Source organism: Gymnoscopelus braueri (genome assembly GCF_963280865.1).
Source record: "Gymnoscopelus braueri genome assembly, chromosome: 6".
Classification (NCBI taxonomy): Eukaryota; Metazoa; Chordata; class Actinopteri; order Myctophiformes; family Myctophidae; genus Gymnoscopelus; species Gymnoscopelus braueri.
Window position 1 is genome coordinate 36,331,079 of NC_137607.1, and position 17,502 is coordinate 36,348,580.

The following is a 17,502-nucleotide window of genomic DNA, read 5'->3' on the forward strand; positions in this document are numbered from 1 at the left end:
AAAATATTTTGCTTTAATCCATGACTCTCCTGCGGTGGTGTGCAGGTGGTGTTCTCCTCCAACGAGGACCTGGACAGCGGGGACCAGCAGACCATCCTTATCCCCACGGTGGAGGAGGCGGTGCGGGAGGAGGACCTGCTGGACGACGCCGGCAGCGAGCAGCAGTTCGGGGTCTTCAAGGACTTCGACTTCCTGGACGTGGAGCTGGAAGACGCTGAGGTGGGCCGGGGGTTCGGATTTGAACCCACACACGCACATCCTTCATACACGGACACAGGCGTGCGCGCCCTCAACTTCCCGTCCTAGTTTTTTTTACCTTCTGTTCTCCAGCGATCATGTTATCGAACGACGGCTACATGCGCGATTTGTGTCATGAAATGTCTTTGTGTTTCTGTACGAATGTTCTCGTAAAGTATGTGAATGTTCTGTGAGTGTCCTTAGTCTTCTAACACTCGTGTTCCCCTTCTTCTCTTGCCACAAGGAGTTACAGGTAAGTCTGTGGGGCCAGTCAACTCCATATGCCAGATTTATACTTCGCCGTATGGCGATGTCGTGTGCTGCCGGCACATGACACCGTCGCATGGCGGTGTATACATTAAGCATTAGAGCTGCCATTGTCCCCCCGGCGCCCTCGTGTCTATCCGTGTCACCCGTGTCACCCTTTCACAATCACCTGTGTTTTGTTGATGTTCTTTTATCAATGTTGGACTTAGATCATCGTTGCTGCTATGCCTCCTCATCAGCCCCTTACTTTGGTAGTTTTTTATTTTCCTTTTTTATATTTTTTCACATTCCTTACATCCCAGAATGTTGATGTGTGGGATGGGTGATGGCTGGTTTATCCTGCGTGCATCGATTAACCACTTAAACCCCAGCATCCATATTGTGGAGAAAGCTTTCGCAGAAAATGGCAGATTGACAAGCTTACAACGCATTGCGTTGTAACGCGTTGTGAGTTTGTCAATCGGATATTTTCAGGAAAAGCTTTCTCCACAATAACCGAAAACAGAAAAGACCCTAGTATAGAGCCCCTGAGGGTCTCAGGGTCCAATCATTTTGACACAGCCAGGTGTGACTGCTTAAATCATCCATACCCCATCCCACCTCATGTTTACACCACAATGGTAACATGGCGGAAGAATCGAGCTCCTCCCATTCAGGTCCATCTGTGTTTGTGATCATGAACTGTTTTCCATCCAAGTGCACTTTTCAAATGCCGCTGACACTAAGAATAAGGATACTATCGTCATCTTGGGGCTGATGTGAATGAAAGGTTTTCCTGTGTGTACAGGAAGCGTTATCACACAAATAATTGCTTTTCAACAAAGAATGCTCCTGGCTATTAATGCCATTAATTGCTTAGTTGACAAAAACTTAAGGCAAGCATAAATAATTTCTTATTGAATAGCGATTGAGGTAAGGTTTATCAAAAAATAAACGTTTAAATGCAGCTCTTCCAATTCTTTACCATTTATATCATAATTGGCACAGCAAACTTGGATGGAAACATGGCTAGTGATATTTTCAAGTTGTTCAGTGGTCATGTGTATATGTCTGTGGCGTGCTGCCTTGAACCTTGATCATGTCCTGTTGAGAGTCCTGCACGGTTACTTTTTCCACAACGGTCACATCAATTCTGAAAGCAAATCAGTGCTCATCTTCAGGACAGATTCTGTCTTGCAAGCTGTCCCGTCCTGAATAGATTGTTCCAACAACTGGGCCGATACGATAATTGTGTAGGCACCTGACTTGTGTAGGCACCTGACAGCTTTTCTGAAGTGAGAATACAGAATTCTGACTAGAAATTTAATTGACGCGAAAGGCCCAGTGGTAATTATGCCCAATTTATGCTCCGTCATATGACACTGTCACACGGCGGAAATAGCTGATCTACAAGCTCACAAGGCGATGCACATATTGAGCTGTAGATGTAGATTGTCTATTTTTGCTGTGTGTACGTACTGTATATATGAATCATAAATCATTCTTAATCTGCCCATCAGGTGTTTTAGTTTTAGTTTTTTCGTTCACGAGTCCTGCCCCGACCCCGTTGCAGGACTTCTCCAGAACCCTACTGTGGTGCACTGTGTGTATCCGTATGTGTGAATCTGAACCCGTTTCCCCGCAGGGCGAGAGCATGGACAACTTCAACTGGGGCGTGCGGCGGCGCTCACTGGACAGCATGGACAAGGGGGACACGCCGACCCTGCAGGAGTGCCAGTACACGGGCAGCACGCCCAGCCTCAACCTCACCAACCAGGAGGACACTGACGAGTCATCTGAGGAGGAGGTACTGAGCGCTAGCCAGATTCTCACCCGCTCCGGACTCGTAAGTCTCACCCCACCAGTCAGGGTAGCCCCCCCGAACCCCACCCTGTTATCCCAACCCACCCACCACCACGCTCCCCACACAGCCCGCTGGCATGGTGTGCGTGTGTGTGTGTGCGCTGTGCTGAACCTGCTGCCAGTAATGGGCGAGGGAAGGCTAGACGCTTGCTTCTTCGCTGGTGATAGACCCACCCCCTCCCCTCTCTCTCTCTCTGTCTCTCTCTCTCTCTCTCTCTCTCCTCTCACCCTTAAATCTTAAAACACCTGCGGCCTCACTGCAAAATTAGTGCTGTTGTCCTGTTTCCTTCCTGTAGGTAAGTACAGTCCAGAAATAAAATTTCAAACAAGACACGTTTAAGACCCACCCATGTCTATTTACAGACGATAAACGAGAGTGCTTTTCTCTAAATTGGATAGAGACTACCGTAGATCTTAATTGACATTTTATATATTTGAGGACAAGTCTCAGAATAACAGCATGTTCCTGTGTGAGCACAAACTACTTAACCTTTTTTTTCTCCATAATTCCTGATTTTCTGGTTTCTCTTTTTTTCTCTTCTATGCTGTGTAGTTGTCCCAAGCTGTCAGTAAAGCTGTCCCTCATACACTTTCGCCTTTAAATCTTAATACTCCATCGTACAAGAGTGTCACTTGCTAAAAAAGAACAAATCTACAAGCTATAACGATACTTCAGTTAGTTTGGTAATGTTTGGCAAGTGACACCATGGTACTACAGAGTATAAATAGGCTTAATTCATGCTTTTGCCACCTGACCTGTTCTCTTCCTTTTGCTGCAGTGTGCTTTGAGAATGAGCTTCTCCTACTTATGGCCTTTTGACCCCAAATCTGTTCCTTCCTGTCATTCAGTATTACAATTTTTACAGTTTGACAATGAGCATGATGCAGCACTTTTTACACCTGATTCAAACACAGTGATGTTTGGAATGTATAATACTGTGACTTTAAAATGGCATGACTCATTCATTATATGTTTTGCCTGCTATGGTGGACTAAAACCACTAAAACATTATGCTGGACTTACAGTATTTCTCCAATAGTTTTTTATTAATATAGATATAGACGTATTGGAAAAGCAAATATTGTTTCAGCGTCTCACAGTTAACCAGCTAATGGACAGCATGTGCAAGTGTTTAAAGGGATTTTAATCCTCTCAAAATTTGTATTCCGATTCAGTGAAAATAAAAAAGAAATCGCATTTGAATAACTATTACCCTTAAAGACAGACGTCAACCCATTTCCACATGAATATTCCTGCAGGGATTTTGACTATGATCACAAATAAGGTGGTCAGAAAGTTTCTCAGCTTATATCCTCCACTGCTGTGACGAGTCATTAGACTCACAGCGCGTTGCAATGCAACACGTTGTGAGCTTGTAGATCTGCTATTTTTGGTGAATCGATTTGTGTAGAGTGATATAAGACCATACCAAATGCGCTCTTTACAGGTCCGTTTTCTCAAGCATAGTGGGTCCATTTTATGGAAGCAGAGGGTCTCATAATATCACCATCTGTTCCGTGTGTTGATCCAGAGTCTCCCACAGAGAATCTAACCAGCCCCATGCTTGTACCCTCTCTCCCAGATGAACAGTGACTCTGCCACGGACGACGCCACATCCAACCACGTGGACTCGTTGCAGCAGTCTCAGGACTCGTCCAGCAGCGCTCTGACGGAGGAGGTCACCATCCTGCCCTCTCTGCCCTCGCTCCCTCGCCTGGACAGCCCCGGTCTGGAGCTGGCCCACTCAGACAGTGCCAGCAGTCAGTTGCCTGAGGTGCGATCAATCGGGAAATGCAATAAACTGTGGTGCTCGGGTGCTTTCTGACCGCCTCGCTTCCCCCCCCCCACCTATGTCTCTCCATCATGGTCCACATTCTTCACTGTGCTTCTCTCGCTCCACTGTCGTTTTAAGACGGAGGGTTCGACTGTGTGGTCTCCCTGCCCCGTCTCCCTCCCAGGGACAGTGTTTTCAGGCACCATCCCGGTTGCCTCCTAACCCCCCCCCCCTGTCTGCTCAGAGAGCATGTTGTGCTTCTTTTCTGCAGTCTTCTCTCTTAATTCCACCCCTCTCTGTATCTATCTGGCTCTGCTTCGTAACTCTGGGTGCTGGGTGCTAGCTCTCAATTGTCTGGCTAGTTGTTTTGACGGGTGCTTGCTCATTTGATTTGGGGAGAGATCGTGGTGTTGGAAAAACTAAAACGAGAAGGAAAAAAAACAGGCTCACCTCAGGTCAGCTGTTACTGCTCCCTGCTCCATACTAACCTTACCACTAAAACACCTGAGCAAATGGACAGAGGCTCCTTTTATCCCCGGCACGCTCATGTGTGAGTATATGTTGGTTAAAAGTGGTGTTTTGTTTTCATTTGAAAATGCAATTAAGGTCTAGTTGGAATACGCAGAGAGAACACTGGTTGATTGAAAAGACTCGATCTTCAGCTGGTTTATTCTTGTAAAAAGTACAATGATTTTATTTTTTTCATTAACTAACAGCTTTGCCATTGATTCTTACTAACATTTATCACTTGCACTATTGTATCGTCGCTGTTGGGCAAAACCTTTACTTTTCAGGAAATGGGAAAAATAACCTGCGTTTCAATGGATCCATCAGTTATTAATTAGTCACTTGTTAAGTGCTTGTTAATGCTTTTCTTTGGTTAAATATTTATAAAGCCCACAGACACACTGCTTTCAACCTGATGTCCCTATTTTTGGGAATGTCATTATTGGTGGACATTTTCAAAGTTTTTCTAAATTTAGCAGCTTGTAGATTGGCTCTTATTGCTACTTTTGCGTGATACTGTCATACAACAAAGTGTAAGATATGGCATTCATTTATGAAAAAACTAGTAAATATGGTGATACAAGGTAAATATATACAGGTATATTGTATTATACACACACACGTACACACACGAGTATTATAGTTTTTTATTGCTTCCCTGTAAAATTGTGAGGGACAACCCAGGAAGCAAAGTGTTCACCTGGCTTTGACTCCACGCCGTTGACAGCTCATACATACAAATGTGCACCGAGGAGGAACCCGTGGGAACCATATCTAGGCAGGGCGTCCATCTCCTCTTCCAACAGGGATCCCACTCAGTGGGTGGCAGTGACCCGCACGGCCCGCGTGGCGTTAACTACACCAGGAGGTGAACAGAAGCTTCCCTGCCAGTTCACTCACTCTCAATATCAGCCCAAGGACATCTCCTCCATCCCAGCCCCACCTCCCCCCACCAGGCTCTTAGCGTAATGAGCCCCCAGATAAAACCATCAATACTGTTACTCATCTGCTACCGGCATGGGCCACCGTCCTAACCTCCTAAAAGCTTTCTGCAATATCGCCAGGCTGCGTCCGTGACGCGCTTGGCCCCTTGCCACACTCTGCCTTCTCCTAATGCATTTCTCTTAAAATAAGAGAAAGCCATAGAACCTGGGGGGAGGGGGGTACCAAACGAGCGCTTTCAATTAGACCCTTTCACGGTGTCATCACTGAACATATACCCTCCCGCCCCGCTGCCACGGACGTGCTTTGCATGAGCGCGGTCACTTGACATCAAGTGGTTCCCAAACTTTTTTAGCTCGAGACCTAAAAGAGAAATTTGAGGTCTCCCCAGGACCCAAAATGGTGAAAATGGCAGATCTGCAAGTTCGCAACGCGTTGACGCATCGTGAGCTTGTAGATCTGCTATTTTCAGAACTTATATATATATATTTTGTAGAAATTTCCCATGATTTTTTTAATGATGCTTTTGAAATAATGTATTTTTAAATGTAGGAGATTTTTTTTTGGATTATTTTCTATTATTATAAAAAATGGGATTACACATAAAAATAGGTCTGCACCCCACAAATGGGTCCCGAGTCGACCCAGTGTTTGGGAAACACTGCTTTACTTGGTGGAGATTTAAGCTTCCGTGTTTCCTGTGACTCAGTCACAGGTAACCCTCCCGCCCTGCTACCATGGACGTGCTTTGCATGAGCGCGGCCACTTTACTAGTGTTTCCTGTGACTGAGTCATCCCCGTAAGTTGTTTGTCACTGAGACGGAGTCATCCTCATACCCCCTCTGTAACGACGGTGCCGAAAATAGCCGATCTGCAAGCTCACAACGCGTCGCCGGTCGCGCAGCGTGTTTGTGAGCTTGACGTTCGCCTATTTCCGTTGATGCTGTGATTTAGGTTATCCAGTTATATCAGTTATTGGCTGTAGACCTCAGCCACTATTTAAATGTCAAGGTTTACAGGTGTAAAATGGTGGCTGAAACCATATAATATGGTGATAAGAGGGTTCTGCCCGACAGTGCCAATATATGCTAGCTACTATATCAGTTTCACTTAGTGATTCACAATTACAGTATGAAGTTCCAAGCCATAAATGTGTTGTTTATGGTCCTAAACAGATTGGATGACGTCACAACAGCGCACGCACATCAATCACGTGCTGTCGTTTCTCACTGTGACGTTCATGCTTTATCAGCCCCGTGGGTCACGCCCATAACGCCACCTCAGTGACGGATGGATATTAGCCTCTTTAATTTATTGACTCATCTGCTCTCGTGTGAGACGCCAATACGTGAAGTGATGTGAACCAATGGCGATCTTAAAAGGAAGCCAATATGTGGAATAATGCTGACAAGAATTCCCAGTAGTGTAATAAGCAGAGGCTATAGTAGCTGTGCTATTTGTGATGCAAGATAAAGCCTTTATGGAAAGGGTAAGTGGCGATATCCCCCGTGCCCTGGGTTGGAAAGAGTAACCGTTGTCATAGTAACCAAGCCGTCCCACCCATCTAATTGTAGAGACATAGAGTCTAATAACGCGGTGGCCTCCCTGTCCGACCTTTAGCAATCAATAGTTACTACAGTATGTGTGCAGTTTGGGAACGAAGCCGCACAAATCACACACTGCAATGTTCAGCCACAATGTGCAGCCTGGATGCTTGTGTTCATGTTCTAGTGTGGGGACAGTCCACGTGTCCTTTGGCCAAATGGAAATGGGGATTTTCATATGAATACTTAACCCATAAAGGGTGATTTATACTTGGTTGCACGCCAGTGTCGCACTGGAAATGGCAGACATGCTATTTTTGGTGTACGACATGGCATGCAACCAATGTTATTTTTTTTCACATTCATAAAATGCTCAACTCCAATCCAACTTTCACACTGTTATTCACACTCTTATTTAGGCTGAACGAAAAAAAATAACAATGTAAGAAAGCAGATGTTAAATCATTTCACCATATTACTCTTCAATAGCTCCATTTGGAAAGAATGCTATCACTCAGCTATTGACTCGACTGTGTCAACTGCGTGCAAGACCAATTACCAGGAAGTCATTAAATCATTATGTTTCAGATAGACTGCACTCTTTCTTCCAGATCAGTCATGAAAAATGTGAACCTTGCTAGTTTTCATTTTAAATAAGTAAAAGTGCTTTAATACAATGTGATTGTCTGGCCCAATTTGCCTCGGCTAGCAATGTCACTATTGCACATCTTCTGTTTCGTGATATCCATGACTTAGCCAGCCACTTAACCATACATATTATGGGCATATCATTCTAGATAAAAAATATTCAAACATTTTATGAATTAAAATAAAATAATTTGCCGATCTACATGCTCACAATGCATCGCAATGCGGGGCGTTGTGTCAGTTGGCTATATATTAAGATTTTTTAATAGTGGCTAACATTAGCTGCGGTTGGCCTACTCTCAAGGAGGCCAATAGATTATCGGACAGGCGTATAGTCTAACAATGTTCCGCAAGACGTGGCTGCTGACCTTCAGCAGCCACGCCGTAAAAAAACAGTATCACTTGTCGATCTGCACGGTCGCTCCTGCTAAATAAACCCGCTCCCCCCCTTGACTGTGTCAACAGGACGGTGCCAGCACGTGCGAGCTGAGCAGCAGCGTGAGCGAAGACACGGGCTTCTGCAGCGCCCCGCCCCTGCCCTCCGACCCGTCGGAACTGCTGTGCGACCTCCGGGACTCCTCCCAGAGCTCCCAGGAACCCCAGGACGAGCTGGACCCGGCCCCCCCTCCCCCGCCGGCCATAGACACCCCGCCGGGGTCCCTCTGTGAGGAGGAGGACGTCCTGACGGCCCTGCCCCTGCCGCAGGAGGCGCCCGACAGCCCCTGCGGCTCGGTGTGCGAGGAGGACGTGACGCTGGCGCTGAAGGAGCTGGACGAGCGCTGCGAGGAGGAGGAGGCCGACTTCTCTGGCATGTCCAGGTAGGAGGACCCGTTCAGTATCGCACAAAAGCATCAAAAGTAGCAGACCTACAAGCTCGAAACGTGGCACATAGATCTGCTACTTTTGCAATTTTTTTATTTGAATCCTGAAAAGTCATATATATTCACATGTACTGTAATTATAAAAAAGTGGTTCTCCATGTGGGGTCTGGGGACCCCCAGGTGTCCCTGCCCTAACAGAAGGAGTTCATACTGTAGCATTAAAGTTGGTTTAACCCTTATATTGTATATATATACATCTTTGCTGTCAGGCAGACAAATCTTTTGTCTGCCTGACAGTAAGTATACCAGCCAACTAAAATGTTCAGCTTTAAAATGTATTTTCATTAATCGCTATTGAACACCCTTTACGTCTGTGTGTGGGTTAAACAAATAATGAACCAATGAAAAGTATTAAAAAGCTCTTCTGACAAAACCAGCTAACTCCATTGGTTCGTGAAACTGTCGGCTAAACTAGCTAACTCCACCCCCTCTTTACTGCGTGGCACACAGAGGACAGAGCCGCTGCTGAGCGGAAGATAAACACACTTTAACGAGGGAGGTTTTTTTCCCCCGTAGTCCGTTAAAAGTAACTATGCAGTGTACCTCAAACTCAAACTTGCCACTGATGCTAATGTTATGAAAAAGAAAATATATGTAGTGTTTTCTGAGGAGAGCGATGTGACAAGAAATTAGTTCATATAGTATTTCTCTGGCTAGTTCTACTGAAACTGCAACTCTGTGAACCCCTCTTTGCAAGCATCAGGGCATGAATGCACGCGTTGTGATGCATTGTGAGCTTGGTGATCCATTGTCAGCTGTTCATATCAATGATGGACAAAAAACTCCACCCGAGCTGGATTTGGGTTAAGTGGTGATAATATAATGATGACACATGCAAGTATCTGAAAATATATAAAATCACAACACCAACTTTGATTAGGCAGTATTACTTTGTTTTAAAAATAGAAGTTTTTCTTCATTTCCTGAAAAAAACATTATTTTGTTTTTCCATTTCCTGGAAAATGAACATTTTGTAGTTGCTGGTTTCTGCCCGACAGCAGAGATATATTGTTATATATAGATGAAGTAGAGGTTGTGATTGCTGGGTGGGTCCATGCCTGGCACAGGTCCCACACAGCAAGACCGCATGCTCCTCTGTTGAAGGTGGGCCAGCTTTTAGACACACCCTCCTCAAGGTGGCTAGAGGACACTAGTCACAACACCAGTCAGGATTTAAGCTATTCCTGCATAAAGAAGCAACCCCCCACACACACACAACTGTATGCTCTCGCTGGCAAACAGCCATACCATGCACTGGAGCTCTTACACAGAACTGTTGCACAGCATGATTGATGGAAAGTGTAAGAAACCCTCCCAAGAGATTAACTCAAAACAGTGGGGCTCTACTAAATGTTCTGCCTGCGTGCACGTGCATGCGTGCTATGAGCCATGCGAGCGAGAGCCTGAAAAGAGCAACTCAGCAGCCGTGCGCTGCCTCGAGGATGGGCCTTGCTCAGTTTTTTTATGGCTGTGTGTGCGTGTGTGTGTATGTGCGAGTGTCGATGCTGGGCTCAGATAGAGCTTCCCGCAGTCCTGTGTGGGACAGCTGAGCAGTGCGCTAGCAGAGTTAGCAGTCGCATGCAACACTGCCGTGTGCTGCAGACTGTTAGGGGAAGAGGGGAGGCAAATAAAGTGAGATAGAGGCGCGCTAATTAAGGTGAGGATGAGGACAGAGGCTGTGTCCGCCCCAGCGCTCGGCAGCGCAAGCTTAAAATACTTCTATTCTGTCTGCTTCTTCAGGCTCTTTCGTCCCACAGGCCTGTAAGTATATGTGTGTGAGTGGGTGTGTGTTTGTGTATGTTGCGAGATAGCGAGAGAAGATGTTTCGCAGGATGCTAAAACGCTAACAGTTTCCCCTTTGTTGTTTTTGTGCTAGAGCACTGCAGTAGGTTAGAGCTGAAAATAGACTGCAGCAAAAAAAGAAAAAAAAAGAAAGAAAGCTCCGCAGTGAACGAGAGAGAGAGAGAGCAGGAACGACAGTTTAGAACAGGTCCACTTGTTTCCTCGCAGTCAGGGGGAAGAGAGCGCTTGAGAGCATGTGCGTGTGTTTACATTCGACCGCTCGCTGACAGAACGAGGCGACTGCAGTGTGTTGTAGCTAACCGGCTGTGTGTGTGTGTGTGTGTGTGTGTGTGTGTGTGTGTTCCAGTCAAGATGAGGGCGACGCAGACTGTTTCCCTGAGATCCAGGCCTCTCCGCCCCCTTCGCCCTTCCTCTCTGCCATCCTGGCGGCGTTCCAGCCTGTCGCCTATGACAACGAGGAGGACGCCTGGCGTTGCCATGTCAACCAGATGCTGTCGGACACGGACGGCTCCTCTGCTGTTTACACTTTCCACGTGTTCTCCAGACTCTTCCAGGTCAGTGGGACGCAGTGTGCCCGCGCCAACACAACAGTTTCGTGCCTGGTTTGTACTCGGTTGTGTGTCGCGTCGTGTCGCGCGCCGAAAATAGCGACAAACTCGGAACGCGTCAGAGCACAATGCGACGTGAGATTGTACTATTTTCGGTGCACAAACACCCACGCGCAACTAAGTATAACTCAGGCTTCTGTCTCCTGTTTGTTGTTGCTACAACCTTGTTTACTACAACCTTCTCTTATTTGATTTTTGTTTTTACCACAGAGCATGCAGAGGAAGTTTGGTTCCATCACGCATTCCTCTGTACGCTTCCTCGGCGAACGGCTACAGCGAATGGGCAACCAGTTCCTCAGCTCCCTAGAGGTCATGACCTCACACTCCCAGTGTCCCACGGTGCTGCTGGACGCAGAGACGGTAAGACGGCCTGTGACCGCCCCTCATGACAACCGTCTTTTTAAACAGGAATTCGATCCACTCTACACCACACATATTCACATTTAAGCCTGATTGATACTTTGTTAACCCATTAAAACCGGTAAAGCATCAGTGTAATTTTAGTTTTTAACCACTTTAACTATTATTTTATACTTTGGCTATTAAAAAATACATAATTTTGGGGGTCCTTACCACTGATATATATATAGCAACATACAGTTTTTCTGAAAACTGTTAGGATTTAGAAGACATTTGTAGAATGTAGGCCTTAGGTCTTAATTGGTTAATAAACATAAATGTAGACCTGCTGTTTTTGTTGCGCCACACTATATAAATCAAGTGTTAGCCCACCTGTAAACGGGAAGGGCATGTAGCGTGTGTTGCATGCGGTTGTGTGTTTCGTCCTATACCTTTGACTCGTTTTGGTGTTGTGTGTAGCTAGTAGCTACAGCGTGGGTTTAATGTGTGTGTTGCTGTGTGTCGCTGTCGTAGTTGGTGTCGTGTGGACTACTGGAGACCCTGAAGTTCAGTGTGCTGGAGTTGCAGGAACACCTGGACACCTACAATGGCAAGAGGGAGGCAGCCGAGGAGGTGAGCATCCTCCAAACCCCTGTTCCTCCTCGTCGGTCGGGAACCATGTTTGGGTCTCGGACCAATTTTTATGGGTCACGAGTAAATATCCCCCCTTTTTTTGGTTTCATACATTTTAAAAAGTTGATATATTATTTCAAGGGATTTTCATCAATTAAAAACAATTAAAAAAATGTCTAAAGTAGTAAAATAAATAATTTCCAGAAGTGAAAGAAGTAGTGAAAATAGCAGATCTACAAGCTCGTAACGTGGCGCGAAGCGTTTGGGTCCCGGGCAACATCATAATTTCTCTTATGTGAACCACTGTTCTACACCGCTGGTTCTCAAACTTGTAGTCAAGGACCCCCACATTGATATCTATTTGGCCTCAGACCCCCATCTGAAAAGGTTTTCTGCCAGGGACCGCCCCAGAAGGGAAGATAAAAAAATGTAATGTAAAAAATCCAAACATTTCAGCTTGTACATCTGCTATTTATGAATAGCCAACATATAAATAGATAAAGTGGTTAAAATAACTGATGCTATGTTAACTACTTTAGCTGGGGACCCCCTAGAACCCCCCCTATGTCCCCTGGCGGGTCCCCCCCACTTTGGAACCACTGTTCTACACCACTGGTTCTCAATGTGGGGCTCCAGGGAGTCCCCCAAGCTAAATGATTCATAGCTAAGAACCAAATGGACTCTTACAGGTCTGTAACTAACCCCCAAGAGTATACGAATGGAACTAAATGGAATCTGGGCAGATCCACTTGGTTCCATTTGTACACTCTCAGAGTTAAATGAAAACACAGAAAGTGTTGCACTACATAGACTGGTGTCCCATAATATCACATGGGGGGGGTCCGACGGTCCGTGGCCTAATGCATGATCAAACTTGGGGTCCTTGAAATTAAAAAGGATTGAGAACCACTGATACTCGTATCCACGCCCTGACACTTCACCCCACATCCTTGAATACTTTGTTAGTCAGAAATGTAAACGGTACGTGGTACAGTAAGACATTAAAGCTAAAAAGTAACTAAAAAATAACTCAAAAAAGTCCATTGTGGTCCTATCCGGTTCTAGGGCGGGGATAAGAGGACACGCAGACAAAGAGCTGATGCCTTGGTACACGATAAGCGACCATTGTCGCCATTGGCATCTAGAGGGAGGGTTTTAACTGCCATCGTTGTGCCCCCCCCCCCCCCCCCCCAGGTTAAAAATAGCTCTCAGCGGCGGTCCTTAAATCAGTTACAGAGGCCCAGGCAGCAGCAGCAGCAGGAGGAGGAGGAGGGATGCACGGAGAACAGAGGAACAGATGAGATTGTGGAAAGAGGGTGGAGGAGGGGGGGGGGGGGGTTCTGGCATGCAGGGGCGCTAATTGAATGAGACAGCTCCACCACCGCTCTCCTGAGAGAGAGCTGGATGCCAACCCCACCCCCTCCCTCCACCCCACCCCCGATTTGAAAACAGGCCTTCTTTAATTCGCTAAGTACAACAGTACCGTTATTAAATCTAAACCCCCCCCCACCCCCCCACAAACCGGACCCTCGTTTTACGAACGCACATAGCATCATTACCTCCACGCGCTCCTCCCTCTTCCATCTGTCTCCATCCCGCAACACCCACACCCACTTTCAAAAATCCTGTGAGCTTGTAGATCTGCTCTTTTGGAAAATTTCGCCCTATAATGGCGTGCCCAATGACACCAGGGAGAAAGTGGTTCACAGTGACTTGTCTTCTCTTTCGTTTCGTCTTTCCTCCTCGAGTGATGCAGCTATCAATTGTTTTCTTTGTGATTACTCTAATTCACAGTCTACTTTTTCGATGAATCGAGAAGCGTGTTTTTAAAACGATTTATACAACCGCTCAAGCGTTGTTTTATACTTAATTGCAAAACAGTGTTGTGCAATAAAACTGAAAATAGAAAATAGACGATCTACACATTAACGTGTCGTATTGTAAAACGTTGTGAACTTTTTCATTGGCTATTTTTATGACATGCCCAAAATAGGGAATGATTTGTTTTTGATTATTTCATTGAATTATCCATTATCGTTTATTTTTATTTTTATAATTGATGGAAATGGATTTGTTTGATGAACTGTCTCCTCTGGCTCTGCAGTGGCTGGAGAACTGCAGGAAGACGTTTGGTGACAAAGACAGCAACCAGAGGCCCAACACTCAAGCCCAGGTAGGACCCTCAGCGCTGGCGGCCCCCACACGGCCCCCCAGCATGTGGCTTCATTGTGCACGACAGTCAAAAAGTCCTTTAGGAATTTAAATGGAAGGAAAAAATCCTCATCTTGGATCTCAAAGGGCCAAACCAGGATTGTTTTGAAGCTATAAATTAGGCATATATATTCACGTGTAATTATAAAACAGTGGGGTCTGGGGACCCCCAAGGGTCCTTGAAGGGGGTTCCAGGGGGTCCCCAGCGAAATGATTGATAGTTGGGAACCAAATGGAACCTTACAGGACTGTAACTCAAATGGAAGTGTACAAATGGAAGAAAAATGGGCTCTTACGTGTCCATTTGGTTCCAATTGTACACTCTCAGAGTTATGGGGGTCTGTGGCCTAATGGATACCAAACTGGGGGTCCTTTGGGAAGGTTTGAGAACCACTGTTCTAAAATATAGTTGATCATACCACCTCGTCATAAATCCAATGTTTACAAACATGTGTCCCCAAAATACAGCAAATACTGTACAGTTCATATAAAATAATTTCTGCTGAGTGAATGACCTAGAGAATAAGAACATATCTCCACTGCACTTTTATATTTTTGGTGCTTGTTAATTAAATTGAGGACCAAGTGTTTTGGACACTGGTCTTATCGTGGATTTGAAATGATCCAGGAGGATTTTTTTAAAACTCCAGTTGTTTATCCTTTTTGCTTTGTGCAGTGTGTGAATCTTAAAAGGCTTTTTGACTGGAACCAAAGTCTGTCACCTTAACACAGTCCTCTCAATAATAAGCACCATGATCAGCTGGTCGTTTCCAGGAAACCACTGGACTGAATGATAGACATAATCGAATCCAAATGGCTGGAAGAAACATGACCCATACAAGCCAGAGACTAATGGCCCTTTTGTAGACGAGAGCTCGTCTCACATTCGCTCAGCTGCTCTGCAAGCATGGCCACTGCACACTAAAATCTGGAGTGTTCATTTGACTCTGAAAGTGAGTGTGAGAGTCAAATTAATAGTCCAGATTTTGCTGTGTATCTTTTCTCTCTGTCTCTCTCTGGCTTTCTTTCTCTCTGTCTCTCTCTACATGCTGTTCTCTAGCATGTCTCTTAGTGCTGAGCTTGTCATGTGTTAAGCCGTATTCCTAATTCATCGCACGACTGCGTCGCACACAGAAAATAGCCGATCTACAAGCTCACAACGCGCATGACACGTTGTGAGCTTGTAGATCGGCTATTTTCTGTGCACGACACCGACGTACGACGGTGTATATATTCAGCATTATTGGCACTGAGTGAGTGTCCACCCCCACTCGGCCTGTGTGAAGGACAGATTGCTCGTGCGTGACTCTCCTGCCATGTTGAAGCACACTAATTCTTGGTCTTTCTCTCTTCCTGTTTTTTTGTTTTTATTTTTTTTATTTCTTCTTGTTTGTTTGTTGTTGTTGTTCTGTTTATTTGTTATTTTGTGACCTGCTCACCTTCTTGCTTAGCAAATGGAGAATCTAGCAGTAAGTGGTTCTCGTATTCTTAGCCGTAATAATAATAATAATAAACATAACATCCAAAAACAACTCACTGACCCCATTTCATTTCTTTTCTGTAACGTGACCCCCGCGCCGTTGTTTCACCTGAGGGCTGGGCTATCTCCCCCCACTCTCTCTCTTTCTCTCTCCTTCTCTTGAGTAACCCAGCTCGGCCAACCTGTAATGAATCATAATACACTCCCAATACCTACCATGTATGTAAATACTATAGCTGCTTTTACTGTTGGTTGGCTAGTCGACCTATTAACAGCATTGTACTCCATACTTACTGTGACTGCAGGCTGACTTCTTGACTCCTGCTAATAACAACAGTGGTACCTGCTGATTTTAAAGGGGTATGAAACCTACAGTAGGCCGTTTTTTTCCCGATGTGTCATCTTGTACAGGTTAAAAACTGCAGAAGGTAGCAGGCTGACCATTTATAGTACACTGTGATGTAAGCAGCTCAGATGCAACTAATAAAGTTAATAATAGGTGTATTAGAATTAGGTGTGTCAGTGTGCAAGCAATCACTCAACAGTATGTTCAATGCTTGCACATTGGCATGTATAAATTGAACACAGCCATTTATAAATGTTTGCTTACATCATTGTACTAGTAACGTCAGCCCTCCGTGTTTTTAGCCATTATGTAGTCATTAACCTGCACAGGAAAACAGTCTACACATCGTCCAAGGGTTTTATGCCCCTTGTAAGAGGTTGTCCTGGGTTATCAAATCAATGGGAGAGAATGGATGGAGAGAACCATATTGTCACCATGTTCAAAACACTTTTCATTTTGCATGTGTAGGGCTCCATTCCCATACTTCAATACATTCATATTGCTTTTGTTTTTTATTTCTCCCTTTTTTTGGGGAATAGGTTGAATTGAGAAACTTTTCCTACTTAGTCGGACAATCTTGTGGATTTTCATGTCTCTGCTTGCAGTTTGAAGGTTTATTGAAAGGTGATCTTAGCTTTGCCTAGCTCAATTCTGGAATGTCTATGGGATCATTTAGCAGCTCCTCTCAATAATAAAGTAATGCACCTTTAAACTTATTCAAAGATGAATGGCTGCTCTAACAAAACACATTATAATTTATGCATTTATTAAGTCCCTTAATTCCGTATTTGCAAAGAAATGAGATTATATCAAACAGCCACAGCAGATGAATACAAATGTCCACATTTCAGAAAATGTTACAATGTCATTGTTAGGATTTTAGATGCACTTGTGAAAGAGTTTGTTAAAGAAATGTTGACAGCGAGCAGATTAACAAGTGCAGTTGAAACCCTTTTCTTTGGTGTAGGTCTGTTTCTCTGCCTGTGAAAGAAGCTGTCAGTTGATCCCATAGACATTGGGCAGTTGAGCTAAACTACTGTAGCTTAAACTCACTGTTCAACAAACTGCACACCGACATGAAACATTAATCCATGAGTTTGTCTCACTCTGGGTAAATCAACCCCCCCCCCCCCCAAAAAGAAAAACGCTTAAATGGACAATACCCATTTTTAAGGTGAATCCTATTCTATTCTATAGCGTTCTAAGACGTGAAAACCTCTCACAGCACTTCCTAAATGCTGTCTGCGTTTAGAGAGCTCGATCTGTAGGCACTGGCAAAACTACACATTTAACGTTGGCTGGCGTTTCACCAGCGCCTGCAGACTAGTGATCATCTGGACACACAGAAAGCATTGGAGAGTGTTACCATCATCAGATATTAATGTCCCATTATGATATTAATGTCCCACAACAATCTGATTCAGCTTTTTTTTTTATCC

General features: G+C 44.9%; 1 protein-coding gene across 15 annotated transcripts in view; it reads left to right on the forward strand.

Annotated features, from left to right (window-relative positions):
• fryl (furry homolog, like) overlaps positions 1 to 17,502 on the forward strand; it is a 109,858-nt gene that overhangs the window by 87,010 nt on the left and 5,346 nt on the right. For 12 of the 15 annotated variants that reach the window (XM_080431823.1, XM_080431822.1, XM_080431818.1 and 9 more), the window contains 9 exons: positions 46 to 219; positions 2,129 to 2,329; positions 3,930 to 4,121; positions 8,228 to 8,580; positions 10,793 to 11,000; positions 11,265 to 11,414; positions 11,928 to 12,026; positions 14,131 to 14,199; positions 15,689 to 15,706. In XM_080431823.1, coding sequence (XP_080287949.1) covers positions 46 to 219; positions 2,129 to 2,329; positions 3,930 to 4,121; positions 8,228 to 8,580; positions 10,793 to 11,000; positions 11,265 to 11,414; positions 11,928 to 12,026; positions 14,131 to 14,199; positions 15,689 to 15,706 — 1,464 coding nt within the window. The remainder of the gene's footprint in view (positions 1 to 45; positions 220 to 2,128; positions 2,330 to 3,929; positions 4,122 to 8,227; positions 8,581 to 10,792; positions 11,001 to 11,264; positions 11,415 to 11,927; positions 12,027 to 14,130; positions 14,200 to 15,688; positions 15,707 to 17,502) is intronic. The other 3 variants (XM_080431828.1, XM_080431829.1, XM_080431824.1) reach the window with 1 other exon arrangement.